The 21,521-nt window shown below is 35.9% G+C and overlaps 1 protein-coding gene across 6 annotated transcripts in view; it reads left to right on the top strand.

Moving 5' to 3' along the window:
- PALLD (palladin, cytoskeletal associated protein) overlaps positions 1-21,521 on the top strand; it is a 202,143-nt gene that overhangs the window by 55,322 nt on the left and 125,300 nt on the right. For all 6 annotated transcript variants that reach the window (XM_027738026.2, XM_027738035.2, XM_039380498.1 and 3 more), the window contains 4 exons: positions 16,220-16,398; positions 18,700-18,766; positions 19,317-19,422; positions 20,349-20,423. In XM_027738026.2, the coding sequence (XP_027593827.2) occupies positions 16,220-16,398; positions 18,700-18,766; positions 19,317-19,422; positions 20,349-20,423 (427 nt within the window). The remainder of the gene's footprint in view (positions 1-16,219; positions 16,399-18,699; positions 18,767-19,316; positions 19,423-20,348; positions 20,424-21,521) is intronic.

Raw genomic sequence — 21,521 nt, 5'->3', positions numbered from 1 at the left:
GATGTTGGGGATGTTTAGTGCACATTTTTCTTACCATGTACTAAGGCATTTCTTTCTATAGCAGATACTTGCTCTATTTATGGCAAGTTATTCACTGAACAGGAATCACACACTAGAAGTAGCAAAGATTCTTTTTCGGAGCTAAAAATGGAATTGTGTTTTTCTGAGTTGGACCCCCCTCTGCCAATGGCACCATGTCAGGTTGCCTCAGCAGCTGCTTTCAGTTTCACAATTTACATGGGTGCTATAATGACATTTTTTCTCATTGATGTGGTGGAAAAATCTGACATCTTTATGCTGTTTTTCCTACTTTGATATGTTAAAGCGTATTTTCTATTGACTGTGAGGTTTGGCAATGAGTGTTGAGTTCAGAGATGGGCCTGTACCAAAATCCCTGGATTCCAACATCCATGAAGTATAAGAAGGTTAATAACTGGATCCAAATGTCTTGGCTCTGGTCTATTCCTGTTTTAAATGCACATCACTTTGGCCACATGTTTAAATTGTTTTTTGAGGTGATTAAGACTGAAAGAAATCTTTCAGGCTCCAGACAGACTTTTAAAGAGGAAGTGGCATTTAAGAATCTTACAGTTATTTAAGGAAAGCTTGCTCATTTGCTGCTTAAACTTGACTTTTAGGAGCCCCCAAGGACCTACATTCCCTTTCCTCTGTTATAACTTTATATATAAGTAATATTTTGGAACTCCTTCTGAGATGTGCTGAGAAAGCGAAGGTGTTTTTGCGTCTGTCATTTCCACTTGCTCAAGTGGATGAGAGGAGTAGCTAACAGCATATATTCAGGTAATGCAGGGACCTCAAAAAAATTTTTTGATCCTAAGCAATCTGCCTATAAGCTTTTAACAAAGTACCATATGCATACTAAACTGTGCAAAAAATCGTGATAGCCTGTGGTAAGAAATACTGTAATGCAATGTAAGAGGATGCACAGATTGTTACTGAAATCATGTGTATTCAGCTTTTTTAATTGATTGACTACTTCTACTCTGGCTAGCTTAATGGATTTAGTGGCTCTCTGTGAGTACAATTACACAGGCATTTGCCAGCTGCTTGTGGTATCTCTGCTTCAGCAAGAAAAGCTGTTCTTTGGCTGTGTTGGCTCACTGTGGTTTGTGGCACACAACAGTGATTTATTAGGCAGTAGATGCATTTTTGTTCTCTTTTTCTTGAATGATTGAACTATGATGTCACTTTTTGTCTTGGCTTTAACCTCTTAGAAAACTTTTTTTTTTTCCTGCAGACTATTCTCTTAACACTAGGGAAGTGGGGAATGTCTCAATGTTCATTGCAGAGCAACTCTGTCTACCCCAGCACATTCCAGGGCCACCGAATCATTTGTGGTGAGAGTGATTCAGATCTGGTTAAGATGATTTAAAAGAGAGGTTATGGGCATACTGCAGTTGTGCATTTAAGAAAATACTGAGAGTTTTTACTGCCTGATTGAGACCACATGGCTCCAACTTAGACTTTTTTTAACGTGGAAATTATTGGCTGGATGTACTCAAACAATTTATTTTTTTTAATTGCCTAGAGGCTAAGAGTTGGGGTCATAGCATTTAATGATAAGGTCAGGGTTAAAGCAAATAGTTTTTAATGTTCCTTTGAATAAAAGGAGAAATGGCTTCTTTGAATATTTTTCATGGAATACAAACATGCCTCTCTTAAATGAGAGCAAATACATCTCAGGAATTCTTTTGGACATTACAGGGTAGTTGGTGACCTGATTTGAGAGTGAGTGAGAAGATAAGGGAAGATCTCCCTGTCATAAATCACCATAAATATGTTCCACTCCAAAAACTTTACAGAAAATATCCAAAGTAAAAAGGAAGGACTACGACCTCTTTTTATTGAATACAGTTTAATTGTTTGCTCTCAATTAGCATTTTGAATTGCTCTTAAGGGGATTGAAAAAATTATATTACTAAACCCTTTCTTAAACTATTGTGACTATCTCCATACAGTATATCCCTAATCTGAAAGATGAGATTGTAATAATCCATTTTCTTTTTACGCATGTTTTTTATTCTGAAATACTCTTAATAAAATCTTGTTTTTTCCCTCAGTGCTCTCAGTTATTTCTTCTCAATTATAACATTTCTCCCATAAACTGACGCATAACATGTGATATATATCTTCCATCCAAATCTCCCTCAAATGAAAGTATTAGATGATTAATGTTATTTTATATGGATACTTTTGAAATGGGTAAACAAGTCCATGGTGTTTCAAACAGAGAATACAGATCAAAAGTTACAGCAGTGAAAAACACTGTTTATTCTTGCCCCTGGTCTGAAGATGAAGTAATAATGAAAGGCAATTCCTACAATAATTCTGCATACACTGTAATTTATCTGGAAACAATACATAAGTGGGGTTCTATAACCCTATAAACAATAGTTATGAGCATTTTGCTATCTTTAAGTATTAGGATAATAAATTTAGCTAAGGGAAACTGTAAAAAAAGAGAATAACCAGTTATGTAGCTGTGTGCACCCATTCGAACTAGTTTCTTGCTTAACATTACATCTCTCTCTTATTTACAGGCCACACGTGAACTTTGTTCTTAACTTTAAAAAAAAAAGCTAAACACTAAAAAAGACGCCCAAACATTAACCAGAGTTTATGAATTACTGTTAGTTAATTTCTGCCTCAAATGAGCTACAATGTAAATGTTTAAAAATTATTTGCAGATTTTTGTAACTTTGAAGTGCACAAGGCACGTGGGAAAGTTATTGTTATTTCTGGATAACTGCTGTGAGAATTAATCAGAGGTCAAAATGTATACTACGGCACCTTGACATTCCTGCCTCTGGTATGTTAATGTGTTGTGTCAATGTTCAGTTTTACCGTGTTAATGCTTATGAAATATTTAGAAACTACCTGAATTGGTTTTATACTAGACAATCCTAATTGTACTGTGAATAAAGCAGTACAGTTTTTCTACAAAAATAAAAGAAAGCATGGCCTTTATGGTGCCCAGTCTTAAAAGACTAATTTTATGCCTGAAGTCTTTGATAAATTCCAGAGCCCCTCAGTGCTTTACAGATCAAGTGAAGCAGAGGTGGGAATATCCCTGTGTCTTCATATAAATACCAGAATATTCTGTTCTTTGAGATATCTTTAGGCCAGCTTTGATAGAGTTTCTGAAAGTATACAGTTATTCGTCATTCTTCTCAAACATAGTGACTGGTTACCCATTTTTTCTGACTGTAATGCTGGTGTAATCTGCATTACACTGCTCATATGTAAAATAGATGGCCTCTCCTTAGCCAGTTTTTCAAACAGGAAGAGTCATGATGGAAAAGGGCTGGAAATAAGGATCAATGAATTACAGGACTTACAGGGGCCACAACAAGCATATGTGAACATTGCAAAAAGGAGTAGCAGTCTTGAGTGTTAATCCTCAACCTGCTGGATTCCTATGGAATTTTTGATTTTCCACTTAAAACTGTTCTTGGAACTGTTTCATATTTCAGTTTACATAATGGTTGTGAAAAATACACATGGTATGCTTTGAGGCATAGCTGGTAGGCCAGTGTGTGTTGGTAGGGGGAAGAATCTTGAAAGTTTGAAAAGAATATTGAAATCATGGATCAGGCACCAGTCATAACTATGCAGATAGTCACCAAAGCACAAAGCAGAGGTATATGCATGCTCTTGGATCGTACCATATTGGCAACCGTCAAACATGGATATAAGCTTGGCTGCTAAGGCTGAAACTAAGACTGAAGTGAGAGCTGTGCTGTGTCTGGCAGCCAGTGATGGTGTGTAAAGCACTTTAACTGGTATCTGAACAGATAGCACAAAATAGTCATTATTATTTAGGGAAAGGTGATGACTAGTCCTCAGATTTGGCTTAGGAAGTGAATGTAATCCTTCTCTAAGGAAGATTACTTGTAGGTTATAAAATGCACAGTAATGCACCAGTTAACTCTAATGACAGGTATCTAATTGCATGAACCAAGTAAATCAGTCAGATTTTGCTATGGCATGAAATTTCAGTAAAGGAGTGCTGTGTAAAGGATGCTGAGGAAATGGTGGCATAAGTTTTGGGAAAACTGAGGCTCCAAAGACAGGCAGTTTTCCTTCCCCACCCTTTCCTTCCTCTTATCTGCTGTTTCAACTAGACCCTTTCACACAGTACACTCTAAATCTGTCCTACGATACCACAGAGGTTATCTGGGAGTCCAAAGTATTAAATCTTATTTTTCCTCTTTTAATGGGTTGCTTTCTGCTATATCTGTTATTGTACTTACCTCTGAGGTAGGATATAAGGACATAGCATGCTGCAGAAAAGTACAGTTACTTGTAAATATGACAGCTGTTACATAGAGATCAAGCCTTTTCAGCAGCAACTGTGAAAAATATCCTTTGTAATATTACATTATGAATCAGAAGGTATAATCAGTATTGTTTTGCTAGTTAATGTGGGAAATTAATTCAGAAAGCTTCCTGTTTCAGTCCAGACCAGTAGTCTGAGAAACTAACATGTTATACATGTTGATTTTGCTATCTGTAAATACCTTTCAAGACCTGCCACTAGTATTGAAAACCACAGTCAGTGCCCTACTGAGGTGCTTGTTCTCTGCATCCTATGGCACTCTGTAGAATGATACCGATCTCTGCAGGCTGAGCGTCACTGAATAAATTTCACTGCTGTCACACATAATGCAAGGCACTGACAAAACTGCTGACAGCTTTCTTGCTTGGTGTCAGTTACTAAGTTGCTGACATGACCTGAATGAATCAGGCATTTTATCTTCTGGTCAACAAGTTTATATTTACTGACTCTAGATTGGAAGTAAACGGGAAGTAAGGAAAAGGAAGGGAGAGATGATAAGAGAATAGTATCCATATAAGAATGAAATAGTTTTGTATTGGTTATATAGGGTTTCATTTTGTATTTAATCTGGTCTAGTTTATCTCACATTGCAGATGCAAAGGTTTATCTATTCAGCTACTATAACATAGATAACTGTCATCTGTAGCCATCATGTAATCATGCATATAAAAAGTGCGTTGATTGCAACGTATGTCACAGTGGATATAATAACTTTCTAACTTTCATAACTCCAGCAAGATGTCTGCCAGTTTTGAAGGTAAACCTCCAAGTTCCACTGCTACCACTTCCGTGTTTTCAGTATGAACAAGACTATACATCCTGGATGGAGGTTTCTTTTTACTTTTTATTGATTTGCAAGTTATTAGGGTTTCATAATTGAATGTTGTTTTCTGTAAACTAGAGTGCTTGGTCTCAAATACTTTTAATCTTCTTACTTTTTTTAAGTATTACAGTTTTGAGAAATATAATGGATTCATCTGAAAGGTGTGTTGTCAGCCATGAGCTTGCCACTAACTCACCGCAATCACATTAAATTCAATTCACCTTATACGTAAAATTCAAATTGCATAAATGCAATTTTATCCTTATAACTTTGCATCTTTTGCTTTACTTTTAATTCTGTACTCTCCTTTCTTCTAAGTTCAAGATATTATTTCACTGGAAGATTATGTCTGGCCATTCTGTAATGGGTTCCCCTCCTCATGTAGGCAAAATAACAACAGAATGCTATTTGAAAATCTGTTTCTGGTCAAAGGAGGGTATACGTATAAGGGATAGCTAAGAGCAGCATTTCGCTTATAGCCACTATGCATTCCATTTCAGCCAGACAAGAAATCGTGTTAATCCTACAAGCCTCAACAGTTCTTTGGGTCTGAAAAACATTCAGCATTTCACATGTGATTATTAAATACTTAATTTTTTTTAGCCTACTGTAGCCGTCGTCACTCCTTTAAATTTTCTTTTTTTTCCTGCCCTTCCATGATCTTATTAATTTCCTATCAAATATCAGAAGAGGTAATTTGATGTAAGCATAAGTCTGCATAAACCAAGCAATGGTATCTTCAATTTAAGTGAACAAATTTACAGTTATTTATTGCGTTAGGTGCTTGACTGTCTTCACACTTAATGAAAGATGACCACATAAAATCCTTCTGCAACAGGCAAACAGACTCCTAAGAATGAAACTCCAGTACTTTGTTTCTGTGCAGTGCTGTATAATAACTTACATCAGTACCTTCACGCCAATCTGCTAGCTTTCAAAAATATTGAGAAATAATTTTGTGGCTAAGAGTACATCTGGCAATGCAGGGTCAGAATCTGCTCTTATTCTAGAGACCTGGTCAGCATATGGAAGGTGGCCTTAGAGTTAAGGCAGTGGAAGCTGAGTTTTGAGCTGGCTCTTACCTTTCCTGGGTAACAGTGGACAAAGTGCTTACCCTGTTTCTCAGTAATAAAACATACCTAATTATCTCATGTTCAATTACTGTTTCAGTGCTCAAAGTCCTAGTTATTGAGCCTTTCTTTAGAGAAACATTTTTATTCAGCTACCTCAGACACAAGAACATTCATTGTGCAGTTGCCGACATTCCGTGTAGATAAGTAGAACTGTTGCTCTAAACCATTAGATCCTGCCTAGACCATTGCTACCAGGTGGTCCAATGCTTGTATTCGGTAAGATGTGCCATGTGCTAGACACTGTGGAAAATTGTGGTGAATGTTCTTACTGAAAATATGCATAAGAGTATTCCTAACCTAACAGAACAGGGAAAATGTATGGGGGAGGGAATGGTGGAATAAATTGAGTGAGGCATAGTATGCTGCTCTAGTTGGCTCTTCCAGCATGCTCTGAAGTTGAGAACAATAGGTATGAAACCAGGAATGTTATCTCTAATACTGTATGTGTGGTTTTTCTGAAGCATTAAACTGTGACTCTGTTTTCATATGCTTTATGTACCACTGGTATACTCTTAGTACAGGGCTGGTTGCATTTGAAGACTACTATTTAATGTGTGTGGGATATCTTTCTAAAGCTTTATTTGAAAAAATATTTGAGGAGCATCCTCAATGTTTATAGAACATAGGCAGAATTTCCTGGATTAACTTGCAAGTTCATTTTGGAGAGAAAATTTGCATGTATTTATTTCCGTGCGTACCTTTAGCTGCAGGGTGAAAAATAGGGAGCAGCATCTCTACTTTGGAAATGTAACATTCTGATTTTTTGGTGTAGAGATGATAATCTTTGCATGAAACAAAACAGCAGATAAATCAATTTTTTTTGCTGGCACAACTACAGACATAAGTAGAAGGAGTCTGTTTGACTTACTGACATATGAATTAGAGGAACAATCTGAAATGCAGACAATGTCTACCACACTTTGAATTCATGGTAAGATGTTCCAGGCCCAAGAAGGAAGTTGTACAAAACCAGTGGATTTAATTACCTGTCAGAATGAAAGAAATTATTACTCAGTGTCTGGCATTTCACACGTAAAACTATAGTGGCTCCTGTGTAATAGCTAGTTAAATGCAAAAAAATGAGTGTTTCAGATGCTGGGTTTTTTCTCTTGTGTTCAGAGCTGAATTCTTCTGTTTAGTGTGTTTCATAGTTCTGTGACTCTGAAAGTGTGGGAAATTGTTGGCTATACCCGTTAATCATTTAAACCTGAATTTAAATGATTGACCACTTTTTGGTCAGCTGATGAAATATGATCTCCTTCTTGTTCTTTCTGAATAAATACAGCTTTACAGATGTCTTTGATCTGCATGATGAAACAGGATTACCTGAAATGTGGTGTCTCATTTGGATACCATGGGATGCATTTGTGAAATATCATTTGCACCAACCTCACAGTATTGTCAACAACAAGAGTCACTTCCCTGGTTCCTTTGCTGTATGGCATAAATGTACCTATGAGATTTTGAGGGCAGACCAAAAAAAAAGCTGCTAGATGGTTTTCATTGCTTTTCTGTTAAATATTTAGGTATTTTCCTTATAATCAGTGTTCTAAAAAAACAGTTTTATAAAAGTTACACCTGCAAGAAGTGAATAGACAATAGTGAACATTAGCATCCTGCACAACTTGTTATAACAGAAATGTTAATTTATCACAAATCAGTAGCTTTGCATAGCATATCCAAATAAGTCATACAGCAGGTGTCTTTTTTCTATATGATATATTTTCTCTGGTTTATATGCAGAAAAGATTAGCATATAAAGCTGATCCTTCTTCATTATAGGCATGGAATGTAATTCAGTTTTATTCATTAAATCTCACCATTTTTTCCTTTGTATCCAGATATCTCATTACTGCATCATATCATGCATATCTTCCAGACTTTTATCAGAGTATGAGATTATCACAGAGACATGAAATTTATAACAATGAAATTTTACTAAATTTGAATGTGTTTGCTTTATAAACTAATTTTCTTTAATTTTTCATAGTACATATTCAAATTATGATAAATGTAATAAAAAGATCAGTTTAATTATTTAAATTGCTGTTTATGTTTCTCTTACACCAAGATAGACTCTCTCTCAAAAAAAGTATAAATCTAACCATAGCTGTCAGCTAATTAAAAAAAATAACTAAGAAAAACCCAACAATTTGTATTTCAGAACATTTAATTCCATGGAGAATTACCAAGAGATATAGTCACTATTAGTTCATATTACAGTGCTCACAATAGTTTTGACAATGATACTCCTTTAAAAATAACTTATAACAGAAGCTAAGGTAAAGCAGAAGGACCTTAGGAAACAAGAGGTGGTTGCCTCAGTAGTAAATTTGTAGGAGTAAATTTCAGTACTTTCAGTAACTTCAGAAAAATACATTTTGTATTAAAAATTCTTATTGTACCTAAGAACAATTTAGCAATAACAGAGTTGAAATCAGTGGCATGTGTTATACCACTGCCCCATAATCATAACTGTCAAGAAAATTATTTAAAATTCTCTTAATCTAAAGAAGTAAAAGAAATGTTCTCTAAAAAGTTTGGTATATTTCAAGTTATGCAACTGTGAATCTTTGCTTTGCTCAGTGTTGTGTTCAATTTTCATACTTTCTAGCATTGATTTCATTTTTTCTTGTGTTAATATCTTTATCATTCAGGTAATTAAAAGCCTCCATCAAAAATATTTTTTAAAGCTTCTACTCTAAAAGTTATAAAGTGAGGCCAACAGTTGCAAAGTTAAGGACAAGACACAATCTTTAAAAAAAAATTAGGGCCTTCTAAGCTAATCCTGTGATTCTAAGACAGAACAATTAGTTTTAATCAAATCTGACAATGCTGTTTTTCTTTTGTAATTAGCTGTACACATCTATGTAAATCCGTGGAGCAATGCGGAGAGAATACCCAGAGAGAATGACATGAGGTACAGGCTGTAACTCAGCATCTTGTCTGGAGCTATCAAAATGTCAAGCTAACTTGCAGTTTATTTCCCCAGCTAAAATGCTGAAACAGAGTAGAATCCTTGTTCCGCAGGTAAAGTGAACAGAAAGAGGCTTGGAAAACCTACTCAGGAATGTAGGCAAGACATTTTCCTAAATTACAGGAATAAGCTAAAAAACTCCATCTTTGGACTTACTGCAGCTCGCAGTGACAGAGGCTATTGCTCACTGTTCGTGGAAGCTGATTACATCTGTTACTTCTGTACCCCCTCTACTTTGCATCCTTGCACAAAACATGACGGAAAGCTTCACTTCAGAAGAAGCAGAGTTAACTTGTAGGAAATGGCAGGCTGAAGTGTTGATATATGTCTTGAAAATACAGCCATTTTAGTATTCTCTTGCCCTTTTTTTGCAATTTAAGAGAGCAGTTTTGGTTTCCAAGCACATGATCATGCAATTTAGTCAGCTGATTGTGAGGTCCTCACTGAAATTTGTGAGAGCTAGAGGAAGACTGCGTGACATCTGAAGAATCAATTAAATTCTGAATATATAATATACACTGTTTATAATATAACACACTTTTAATTATAAAATTGACTTCTGTGGTTTTCAGTGTATAGAACCTTTTATTAATTGCTTAACTGATGGTGTAGGCAAAGCACCAGCATCTGTATTCAGATATTCTTTTTCTTTTTTTTAAGATTACGTTCTTTTTTTTAAGATTACGAAATATAAATATTTGGAGTGTGTATGTTATTGGTAACCTCATTATGAGTTACCTATGCAACTAATGAAATTGTATATTGCACAAAAACTGAGCAATGTGTAAAGTGCATAAGCATCTGAATCATCTGATTATTGCACCGTACTCTAAAACTCATATGACGAAGCTGATTCCTTTTAAAAATCAAATTCTTTAAGTAGTAATTTTTTTTTTTCAGTCTGGAAGTGTTGGGCTACTTAGGAGAAAAAACAAAATGGAAGTTACACAGTATTGTGATGGAAATGCTGACTCTGCCAGTACAAGAATGTCAGAGTATTTCATTTTGACTTTTCTTGCGGCACATACTTAACACCACTAAGGATAAAATTACTTTTTAATTTACAGCTTATCTCTCTGCACTTTTTGTGGTGGTCAGAGTTCCTTCCCTATTATAATTTCTCCCTAAGGCTATATCTTAAAGTTTCACTTCAGCTGCCATTTTAAATTAACTTTTAAGAGTGTGCGGAGAGGAAAACCTCTCTATTCCTTAGTGACTCTCAAAAAACAGAAGTTCCAGCAGGATTATGAGTTAGAGAGAACCTCGAACTGTTTTTCTTAAGACCCTGGTGCTTACTTAGTCAGTGTACTGTTCAACTCTGTTTATATTTTGTTCAGAGTCATTAAAATCCCAGACACATGTGCTTCTATGTACTTCCATGCATGGAGGATTGTGAGGGCATAAAGAAAAGAATGAAAAAGAAAAGAAGAGTGAAAAAGAAAGGTATATTGTGTGAATTGCTACTTGATGCCACTGTGCATGAACTGCTGCTCACCTGGCATCTGACTGTCCTTTTCTGTTAATAAATCTGTTCTAGCTTTGCCATCATGTAGCCAGTGGAAAAGCAAAGAAGGTTTGAAGAGTGAAAAATTAGTATCTTAATCATTGTTCCCCTGCTACCAAAATATCTCTGATTTGACTCTTTACTATTGACTTTCCAGTCTAGTGATTGTGTTTCAGTGTCTGCATTAAATATTTAGTTGCTATCATTTTAACATATGGGAGATACAATGTAGGTGAAAACTAAGCACAGGTGTAGAAAAAGCAAGGCAAATAGTGGTACAGTGGAAACACAGGCAAGAGCAGAAATGGTGGAAAGATAATGAAGAAGACAGTAGGAAAGAGCAGAAAAATTAAGTGTAATTTGAAATTTGGCAAAATATATAATGACTGATAAAATTAATTCCAGTTACATAAAATCTATGCTCCTTTTATTAGATTTTTGGGGGTTATTTTTGGTCAGTCATTATCTGTCATCTTACAGTTTCTGTTCTCTTTCAAGGGGACAATTCTCTACAAATTTGCATGAATGCTAGCATGGCCTGCAGGAATGGACCTAAGGTGCAAGCTGGAAGTCTTTTTGCATATGAACACACATATGCAAACCCTATTGTTGGTGTCTCAGCCTGTTTTGCTTTTATTTGCACACCTTATGCAATATTGAGAACCTACAACAAAGGGATAGTGAAATGAACTGGTAATTTTTTGTTCTTGGTATCCAGAATTTGTGAAACAAGTGTCTTTTTAAAACAATGTTCTCTATTCAAGGAATTTTGTTTTTCTCAGATTGTCTGCAGTGTATCTGTTCCTCTGTGTTACTTTCAGTGTCTTTTGGGTTGATTTGGGTTGGGTTTGGTTTCATTTGGGGTATTTTAACTCTCCAGAAGCATTGTTGCCATCTCACAGCTAGGAAGTAATCTTCTTATTCCCAAGAGGATCAGTAGGCTAGAATAGCCTGGACATAAGTTAATGTTGCCCTAGTCAGCATAAAACTGGAATTTTCTTGCAAGACTTGCTTTGTGGCTATTTTTTCTGTGTCTAGTCATGAGTTCTCCTGGGTTCTTTGGCCCGGTTTCCCTTTGATAGTGATGTGTATCCTGCTTTAGTGATCCCTCCACAGAGAGGGGGAATACTTCAAAGATTTATCTTTGAATCTTTTTCAGTCCTTGAGAACAGAAAATTCTCTTACCATGATTATCCCAAGTGTAATGGCAGTAAGGCTGATCAGATCCTATAGATAGGAGGTTTGTGCTCTATGATAGAGAGCAAAAATGTATATATATATAAAAAAGATGAAAAACTAAAATTCGGTCTGTGTTTGGGAAAAAAAAATACTTCACTTATTTTTATTCACTGACCCTTTTTTAAATTCACAACTCTCTTGAACTGAACTGGCAACTGGCAAGTTATTACCAGATAAGTATTTCAATTGAGTGTTTTCTTTTTCAGTTAATTTTCATGTAATCACCAAAAGAAATTCATGAGAAGTAATCCTCCTCTTTTATCAACGTGTAGATAGAAAAAAAATAGAGTTAGAATCGGAAAAAGAATATATGTCTATTCTAGTGTTTGTCATTTCAAATAACTGTGTTCTTGCCAATTGTGAAGATGAATTCTTCTTTCCACAATAAACAGTGCAGTCCCACACCAGGTGTGTTTCCCATGCCTCAAACATCACCTTAATGACAGCTGAGGTAATTTGGTATTGAATTGCTTACCTATGTGCTTTTGTCTGTGGCAGACAGTGTCTGATGTAGCAGGTCAGGTCTCGTTTTCAGTGGTATGTCATTGATGTGATGCAACAAGTCTTCGTCCCAACCAGTGCTGAGGAATAGCTCCCACTACTTGAGACTAGCTGTGTATATGCATGAACCAGGGGACAATGTAGAAATTGTTCTCCTAAGAAAACAGTTTACTTATTAAATGTTATCTGACAAAAAATCATAAATGGATTTTTTATTTTAGGTTCTTACACTTATGACAGTTTCTTAAATATTTTGTGAATGTGGAATTTGGGAGACAGTAGAAAGCCATACAATTTGCACGAAACTATAACGGGATCTGTCTGAGAAAATAATTAGGCTTGGAGGAGAGGTTTTCCTTTGCAGGATGTTTCTGGAAAGGAAAGAAAAATAGAACTAATGGTTATGTAGGGCCTCATATTACAGGGTCTTGTCTGTGATTGTCTAGAAATTGAATTAACCTCTCTCTTGTGCATATTGTTTAAAATGTAACTTAGGAAAGGCTGCACAGAGGTTAGGACTCTGAAGGTCTAATAATCAGAAATAGTAGCAGAGGTCCTCACACTGGGAGGAGGGACGATTTGTGACAAGAGAGGAAAGGAGGGGAAGAGGGGAAAGAGAAATGTTAATTTTGGCAGTAGAGCTGACAGAATAGATTTGTCTCCAAGGCAAATAGTTGTAAAAGTAGGCCAAAGGGGTCTACTGAGTAAACAAATGGAAGTTTGTTAATTCTTTCCAAAAATGATACTATCTGTGTGCGCTGTGTAGGCAACAGAAGACAGAAAAAGAACTTGTTAGTCTTTTAATTACAGAAGACAATTACATATGGTTTTAATGCCACTATCAACTTTTTTTTTTGCCTTCAGGAACAAAAGATCTATTGTTCATAAAGACGGAGAGCTTGCCTGCAATTATGCCATTAAGGGGAATTGTGTTATGTGTAAACCTGTTAGATTTATTAACTCTGCATTCTGAAATAAGTATGACATTTCACGTTTTACAATCTAGTATTTTCAGAAGAAGGTTTTAAAACATATTTTTATTTGCGTTAATTACATGAAGTTTAGTAATTTAAAAAAAGAGCAATACAAGTTTCTAAAGACTCCTCACTGATCGTTGTTTTGTAGCATCTGTCATCCTGTAGTGTTTCATGCTTTCCCTAAATACAGGGAGGGTCCTCTAACTCCTTGGGGTTATTTTGTTTTCTTGGGGTAAAGCTGTGTGATAGGGAGGAAAAAAAAATTTAATTCTGAAATATTACTGGGATGTGACTGCAAAAATTCTCTCATAAACTGGTACAAATTAAAAGAAAAATACCAGAATTTAGTGGAAAATGTTATGTCTTTAAAAATTACTTTTAAAAATTCTGTCATCTTCTACTTAGAACCGACTCCCCATAAATTTCTGAGGTTATATTTATTAATTTTAAAAAACCACACACTACAGTAGAAAAGTAAAAGTGTACAGGGGGAAGAGAATAAAAGACCATTTTTGAAGCTTACTGTCAAGAATTATTATTTTGTCTTTATCCTCACCAGAACAAGATTTGAATACTCGGGTAGCAGAGGAAGAGGAGAGAAAGGAGAGCAGAGGGAAGACATGGAAAAGCACAGATTAGGATTATGGGATAAGAAGAAGGGAAGAAAGAGTGGTACAGATCAGAGTGGGTTTGCAGGACTGGAGCAGGAATAACAAGCTTGGCAAGACTTGGCAAAATTTATTTTCAAGACATAGGGACAACTTGAAAACAGAAGGAAGGTTGCTCACTAATGACTTTCCTTTAGATTTCCCAGTGTACCTCCCCTTGCAAAAATGTATGACAGACCCTGTAAACCAAGAATTATCCACTTCTCCTACTTGCTGGGCTGCCAGAGATACAGATTAGTCAGGGTGTAGCTTGGGGGAATAGGACTAACCGATATGAGGGAATCAAATAGAAAAAAGGTGGGAATTGGTACTTTTATGGCAGCAACATAGGCTGAAAGCATAGACTGGCTCTTTAGACAACCTACACTGGAAAATGCTTGATTGACCTGATGTAAACAAATTTATACCATGCTTTGACCTAGTAATAAGTCACCTCAGATAAGTGACTGTTTTGCCTGTACCTAAACCCAGTGCTTTTGTGGGGACATACTTTTTTTGTAGTGGAAGATCTATTACATAGATAAAAATCCAGAGCTAGAAAACCAGTTTATGTTCCTGATCTAACGCAAGAGTAAACTTATTGAAAGTTCACCAATATGGAATCTGTACCATGGGATTATATTAGGTTGACTGGACATGACAGACAAAAATCACAGAATCACAGAATGGATAAGGTTGGAAGGGACCACAGTGGGTCATCTGGTCCAACCTCCTTCAAGCAGGGTCATCCTAGAGCACATTGCGCAGGATTGTGTTCAGATGGTTTTTGAATATTTCCAGTGAGCGAAATTCCACAACCTCTCTGGGCAATCTGTTCCAGTGCCCAATCACTGCACAGTAAAGAAGTTCTTCCTCATGTTCAGGTGGAACTTCCTGTATATCAATTTCTGCCCATTGCCTCTTGTCCTATTGCTTGGCACACCAAGAAGAGCCTGGTCCTCTTGACACCCTCCCTTCAGATACTGATGGACATTGATGAGGTCCCCTTTCAGTTGTCTCTTCTCAAGGCTGAACAGGCCCAACTCCCTCAGCCTTTCCTCATAAGAGAGATGCTCTGGTCCCTTAATCATCTTTGTCACCCTCCTCTGTACCTGCTCCAGGAGCTCCATGACTCTCTTGTACTGAGAAGCCCAGAACTGGACAAAGCACTTCAGATATGACCTCATCAGGGCTAAGTAGAGGGGCAGGATCACCTCCAGTTACTGCTAGCAGTGCTCTTGGTAATGCATCTCAGGATACCATTGCCCTTCTTGGCCACAAGGGCACACTGCTGCCTCATGGACAGCTTGTTGTCCACCAGGACCCCAAGGTTCTTCTCCATAGCGCCGCTCTCCAGATCAGCCCTCAACCTGTACTGGTGCCTGGGATTATTTCTTCCCAGATGCAGGGCCCTGCATTTGCCTTTGTTGAATTTCAGACAGTTGTCTGCCCATCTCTCCAACCTGGCAAAGTCCCTCTGAGGGGCTGCACAGCCCTCTGGGGTATCGGCTACTCCCAGCTTTGTGTCAATAGTGCTGAGGAGGCATCTTCCCCTTCATCCAAGTCATTGATTAATAAGTTAAACAATACTGGGCCCAATATCAACCCTTGGGGGACAGCCCCTAGTGACAGACCTCCAACTAGACCCTGTTGGGTCTAGTTGACAAATTCAAATATTCCGTGTAGAGAATCAGTGAGTATTAATTAGGTGGAAGTGACAAGTTATACTGAAATGGATAAGACTGTGGTCAAAGCAAGCCAATACATGAGATATGCAGTAAACCTTAATTCTACCAAAACCAGGACAGAGAATAATTTTTAAATGTAGGTGTGTACAATTTTCTTAGCATCCAGAAATGTTTCACTACCTTTTAAATAAAGTTTATTCCAAGTTATTTCTTTGTGAATGCCTTTAAACACTTCAGAACACCACGTGCTGATTTCAGTAGCAATTTAGATTTTTGCAGCAGAGTGTAATGTCTGCTTGTGTGCGATGAGCCTGAACCAATCCTTTATATTCTTTTTTTCTTTGTCTTTCTAAATGTGTGTGGGCTGCAGATGGTTTTGTGAAGGAAAGGAACTCCAGAATTCCCCTGACATTCAGATCCGTTCCGAAAGTGGAGGACTCCATTCCCTAATTATAGCAGAAGCCTTTGAAGACGACACTGGTCGCTATACTTGTCTGGCTTCAAATTCCATTGGTTCAGATAGTACATCAGCTGAAATATTCATTGAAGGTAAGAGGCAAAATAATAAGATACTTGATGCATACAGGAAAAGATAACTAAGCTGAAGTTTACTTTTGGTTCTATATGTTAAGATGACATTTGCTATGGTGGTAGTTTTATGGTATTGCTCTGCTTTCCTGTAACACAACACGTTTTGAACATCACTTCATATTAATTCAGGTATTTCAAGGAATGTCTCAGTAATCAATGGATAGATTGCTATTTATTAAGGGTAGAAATGAAATAAAGAATGGAAAGGAAGGAACTAACAGCGTCTTTGGCATATGGTTGGCTTTTAAGCAGTACTCTCTGTAAATCACTGGTCAAAGATTTGACTAGTGATTCCATAATGATTTTCATGATAGCAGTAATCCCTATGTCAGTTCTGAACTGCCTCACAGTGCAAATAAATGTGACTGCTTCAAATGAGTCTTCTTCAGTTCATGCATAAATGTAGTGATGCTTTATCTTTGGTATACTGATTTTAAGTCAGGTTAAAGTCAGTCAGACTGGTTTTGTCCTGAAACAACTACTAGTTATCATCAAAATATTTCTTGACTGCAAAATTATTCATAATTCAAATATTATTTTTTCTGAGAAAAATTAATGATGACCATGAGTAAATTTATTAATTTTTTTTTAGTGAAGAACTGTATTTTAGGCAAGATTATATCAATTGAATATCAATTTTTATTTTAATTCATACATCTTTCAAACATTTTGGTATTATCTATTCTTTTACCAGTTTTGTGATTCATTAAAATTAATTTAAATGGTTAATTGAAAGCATAAAACAAACTAACATCAAAAATATAACAAATCTGAATAATGCCATACCAAATTACTAAAAAGTTTTTGATTAACAAAACAATAAAATTTTCACATAAATTAGCTAAATTATTACATAAATGCCTTTACAGGATTTCTTTCATCATGCTTTTTATTCTCAGAACATTACTATGGCACATTGGGATATAATAGCAAAATCCCCAAGCCTTTTCTGAATCTTACAGATTCTAGGAAGAGTTTTCTTTACAGAAGTAAGCATGATTTCAGAAATCCTTGGGTGTAGTACAAACATATAATGCTATGTGAAGTTATAATGACAGAAGCAACGGTAAAAACCAAAACAGCTAGGTAGAGAGATACTGTGAATAAAACGATTAGATTTTTGACATCTGACAGTCTTGCTATATGGAAGTGCTATGCTGAAGTTTTACAACATGTTACTTAGAGAGAGTTGTACAAGTCGTTAGGCTCCTCCCCTATGATCTTTAAGGAAAATAGATTGCCACACAGGTATTGCTTTGTACATTAATAGTCTCAATGACACTGATGCATCACACTTTCTTTTGTGTAACAGGCCCAGCCACATAAGACCTGGTTATTCTCTGTTCTTAAGAAACACCTTCATGTAGACCCACTTTGATGATTTGACATTTGGTTCTCTCTTCTTACCTTTTCTGTGCAACTTGTTGCTTCGATTTTTTTGTAGTATAATTTTTGTAAATAAATAGGGTACTTGAATATCTCAGTCCAAGCTTTTTTTCATTGGAATCAGTCTATGCTATACTATGCATATTGACTATGAATTGCTTATGATTTGTATTACAAATACAACTATCCACAAATATGCACAAATTCTTTGAGGAATAATATGTACAAATGTCTAGAATAACTGTGTGAAGTATCTGTTGTTAGGAAAAATTAAGACAAAGGGAATAAATGCTTTCATATTTTTTTCTTTAAGTGAGTTCAGGACACTGCCAAACACATATATTATATCAAGACTTCCACTGGCAAGAAATAGCAGTACATAAATGCTATGTGTAGGTTAATATAAATAGTCTGGAATGTGGAGATCATGGGCAGCAAGTCTAGTCTGAAAATTTCTTGGAATACTGAGTTGTTCTTACTTAAGGTTTAAGATTTGTTGTCTGTGTAAAAGCCATATGTTTGCTTAAGCTTCAAGTTTTAAAATTTAAGTAAATAAAATTATACATTTCCAGTAGAGCAGTAGTAGTCAGCATTTTCTTTTCTTCTTTGCTCTTATTTGCTTCAATGTGAAGGAAGATGGCTAGGAGTCTAGGGAAAGCAATTTGCAATTGAATTGGCATGGTTATAATTTCTGTAACAGTCTAAAGTGCATAGTTACAATTTTTATCAGATAAAAAACTTGCAATAGTTTATTACAGAGAGTTCTCAATTCTTGAAGGAAATGCAAAGGTGTCAAAGTTTTTTCTTTGGAATTTGAAAATTAAATAAATCAGTAGAAGGATATGAGATTATTGAAAACACTTTCTTTTCCAGGCGCCAGTTCTACAGATTCAGAGGGTGAAAGTTTAATTTTCAAATCAAAATCTGGAGCTATGCCACAGTAAGTGCGCGAAGTAGTACCAATATTGTGCGAATGGTCTCAATAAGGGACACTGGAGAATCTTTAGTAGTTCAAGATCTGAATAAACATTTGGGAGACATTTGTTTATTGTCTTTTCTACTTTCCTCATGTGATTTAAATGTATAGCATTTTAATTGTAGATTGTATTAATGTGCTTGTCCTGTCTGAGAAGTCTGGCCTTACCCTGACAATAATTTTGTTGATAGCAACTTTTCATATTCAGAAGTACCTTGAAGTTAACCAAGTCTTCATTAGTAATCACTCAATCCAGTGCCTCCAAAGAAATATGTAGAGGACTACAATTAAAGAAATAAAATACATTTCAGTTAGTATCTTAAATCAGTACTTTTTATTGTGTGTGAAAGTGTAAATTAGCCAAAGATTGTGTTCTACTCAAGCTTCCTCCAATGTTAATCTTTCAGTACTGACATGTTTAAATATGTAGAAAAAATAAGGTGGCTTATGGGTCACAAACTAACACATTCTCATTTCATATCTTGTAAAGTGGTTGCTGTTCTCTATTTTTCAGGGCCCAAAAGAAAACCACCTCTGTTTCCTTAACAATAGGATCTTCTACACCAAAATCTGGAGTGACCACAGCTGTAATTCAACCTATCTCTATGCCCAGTCAGCAGGTATTTTTCGACACAAATTTTTAAATTAATAAAAGTATTTCAAATTTTCTTTCAAAATCTGTAACTCCTGAAAAACCATCATTTTGAGGAATTATATTGTTGAACTATAAACCTACATTACTATATTAAGAGTGGTGATTTTAAAAAATTAAGTATATATCCAGAGAATGAGACATGAAACTAAATATACGTATGGATTCTTGTACAGTGTGTATCAACACGGCATATGACTATCAGACAGATCTGGTGATGATGAAAATTACAGAGTTTATCACTTAATAGTTCCAGTCCCAAAAGAATGTAATACAAACTAATGCCTACAACACTTTTTAGCAAAAGTTTTAAATTTTGTTATTACATTTAATATTGCTGTCATTTCTCCGGGCCTTCTGGAGAAAATAAATTTTACTCTCTAGAAGCTAAATGTAGAAAACCAGTGTTCATTCTTTTGTACTGTCTTTAATGCCACTCTGGCTGACTTAAGAGTTTTTATATAAATCATAAAATACAAATAAAATAAAAATCTCTATCAGTCTTCATACGGTAAATTCTTTTCCCTTCCTTAGACTGACCTTGATAAACTTTTGGGTACCTGGATTTATTTATCACAACATCAGTCAAGGTGTGTAGTAACAGGAGAGGCAAAAATGCGTCAGTGCAGAGGATATACTTTCATGATATTAATAGAAGTCAAATTCTCAAAATACTTCTAGGCAAAGAAGTATAGAAACCTTCAAAGCTTGCATTTTTATTTCAGAAATATAACAGATGTGAAATAGTGATGTCACTCAAGTATTGTGGTAGAAAGAGAGCACCATAGTAAGACTGCACATGTGAGAGTTTGCATTATTGCATAGATATTTGGAGGCCATATCACTGAAACTAGTATTCTTTCCATTTTATAGCATTGTTGCATTGCTTTTCAGGTTCAAAGCCCTACGTCATACCTGCACCATCTGGAGGGACCCAAGCCTATCTATTCTGCACCTGTCTTTACAAAGGTACATTTTATCCATCATGATTTTTGAATCATATTTCTGTAGGCCAGAAGGAAATATCAACATTATATATCCTAATGTAGGAAGATTTGAAAATGTTAAAAATTTTACAGTTTTCATTATCCTTTTCAGTATTAATGACTTTCTAAGAAAATGCTTCTCCACTGCAACAATGAAGTTCTTATGCATTCTACCCTGTTAAAATCACTGGCAGAATTACATGAATATTCTATGTGTGTTTGTCTTATGCCCATGACTGTTCTCCATTGACAAATCTTTGTAAAATATAGCAAGGTAGGCACAAATTACATATCATAGTCATGATAAAGCCTCATTCACAATAATTTATCTACAGACAAGAACAAATAAAACAGGCTTTTTAACTTTGTTTTAGGAAAAAAATCCATGCAGGTATGTTAGATAAAAAAGCAGTACTTCACTGGGGTGACTTGTAAAATGTAAGGTAAGAATCATAGAATCGCTTAGGTTGAAAAATACCTTTAAGATCACCAAGTCCAACCATTAAACTAGCACTGCCAGTCCCACCACTAAACCATCTCACTAAGTGCCATATCTACAGTCTTTTAAGTACCTCCAGGGGTGGCAACTCAACCACTTCCCTGGGCAGCCTGATCCAGAGCTTGGCAGCTTTTTCTTTCCCAATATCCAGTCTAAACCTCCCCTGGCACAGTTTGAGGACATTTCCTCTTGCCCTATTGTTTGTTACTTGGGAGAAGAGACCGACCCCCGCCTCAATAAGATTCCCTCAAGTCTCCTTTTCTCCTGGCTAAACAACCCCAGCTCCCTCAGTTGCTCCTCATAGGATTTGTGCTCTGAACCCTTCACCAGCTTCATTGCTCTTCTTTGGACACAATCCATCATATCAATGTTTTTCCTGCAGGGAGAGGCCCAAAACTGAACACAGGATTCAAGGTGCAGCCTCACCAGTGCTGAATAAAGGGACCAATCATTTTCTTAGTTCTGCTGGTCCCACTATTTCTGATATGTGGACTTTTTAGAAGGAAAATTTTTATTCAGTATTTCTTAGATAATTATTTAAGTCAATATTTATCTTTGCACATGAAACTTAGGAACTGGGAA

Source organism: Pipra filicauda, unplaced genomic scaffold (genome assembly GCF_003945595.2).
Source record: "Pipra filicauda isolate LSUMZ 115617 unplaced genomic scaffold, ASM394559v2 scaffold196_size3971931_pilon, whole genome shotgun sequence".
Taxonomy (NCBI): Eukaryota; Metazoa; Chordata; class Aves; order Passeriformes; family Pipridae; genus Pipra; species Pipra filicauda.
Note: the sequence above shows the minus strand (reverse complement) of the source record. Positions and strands in the feature narration are given on the sequence as shown.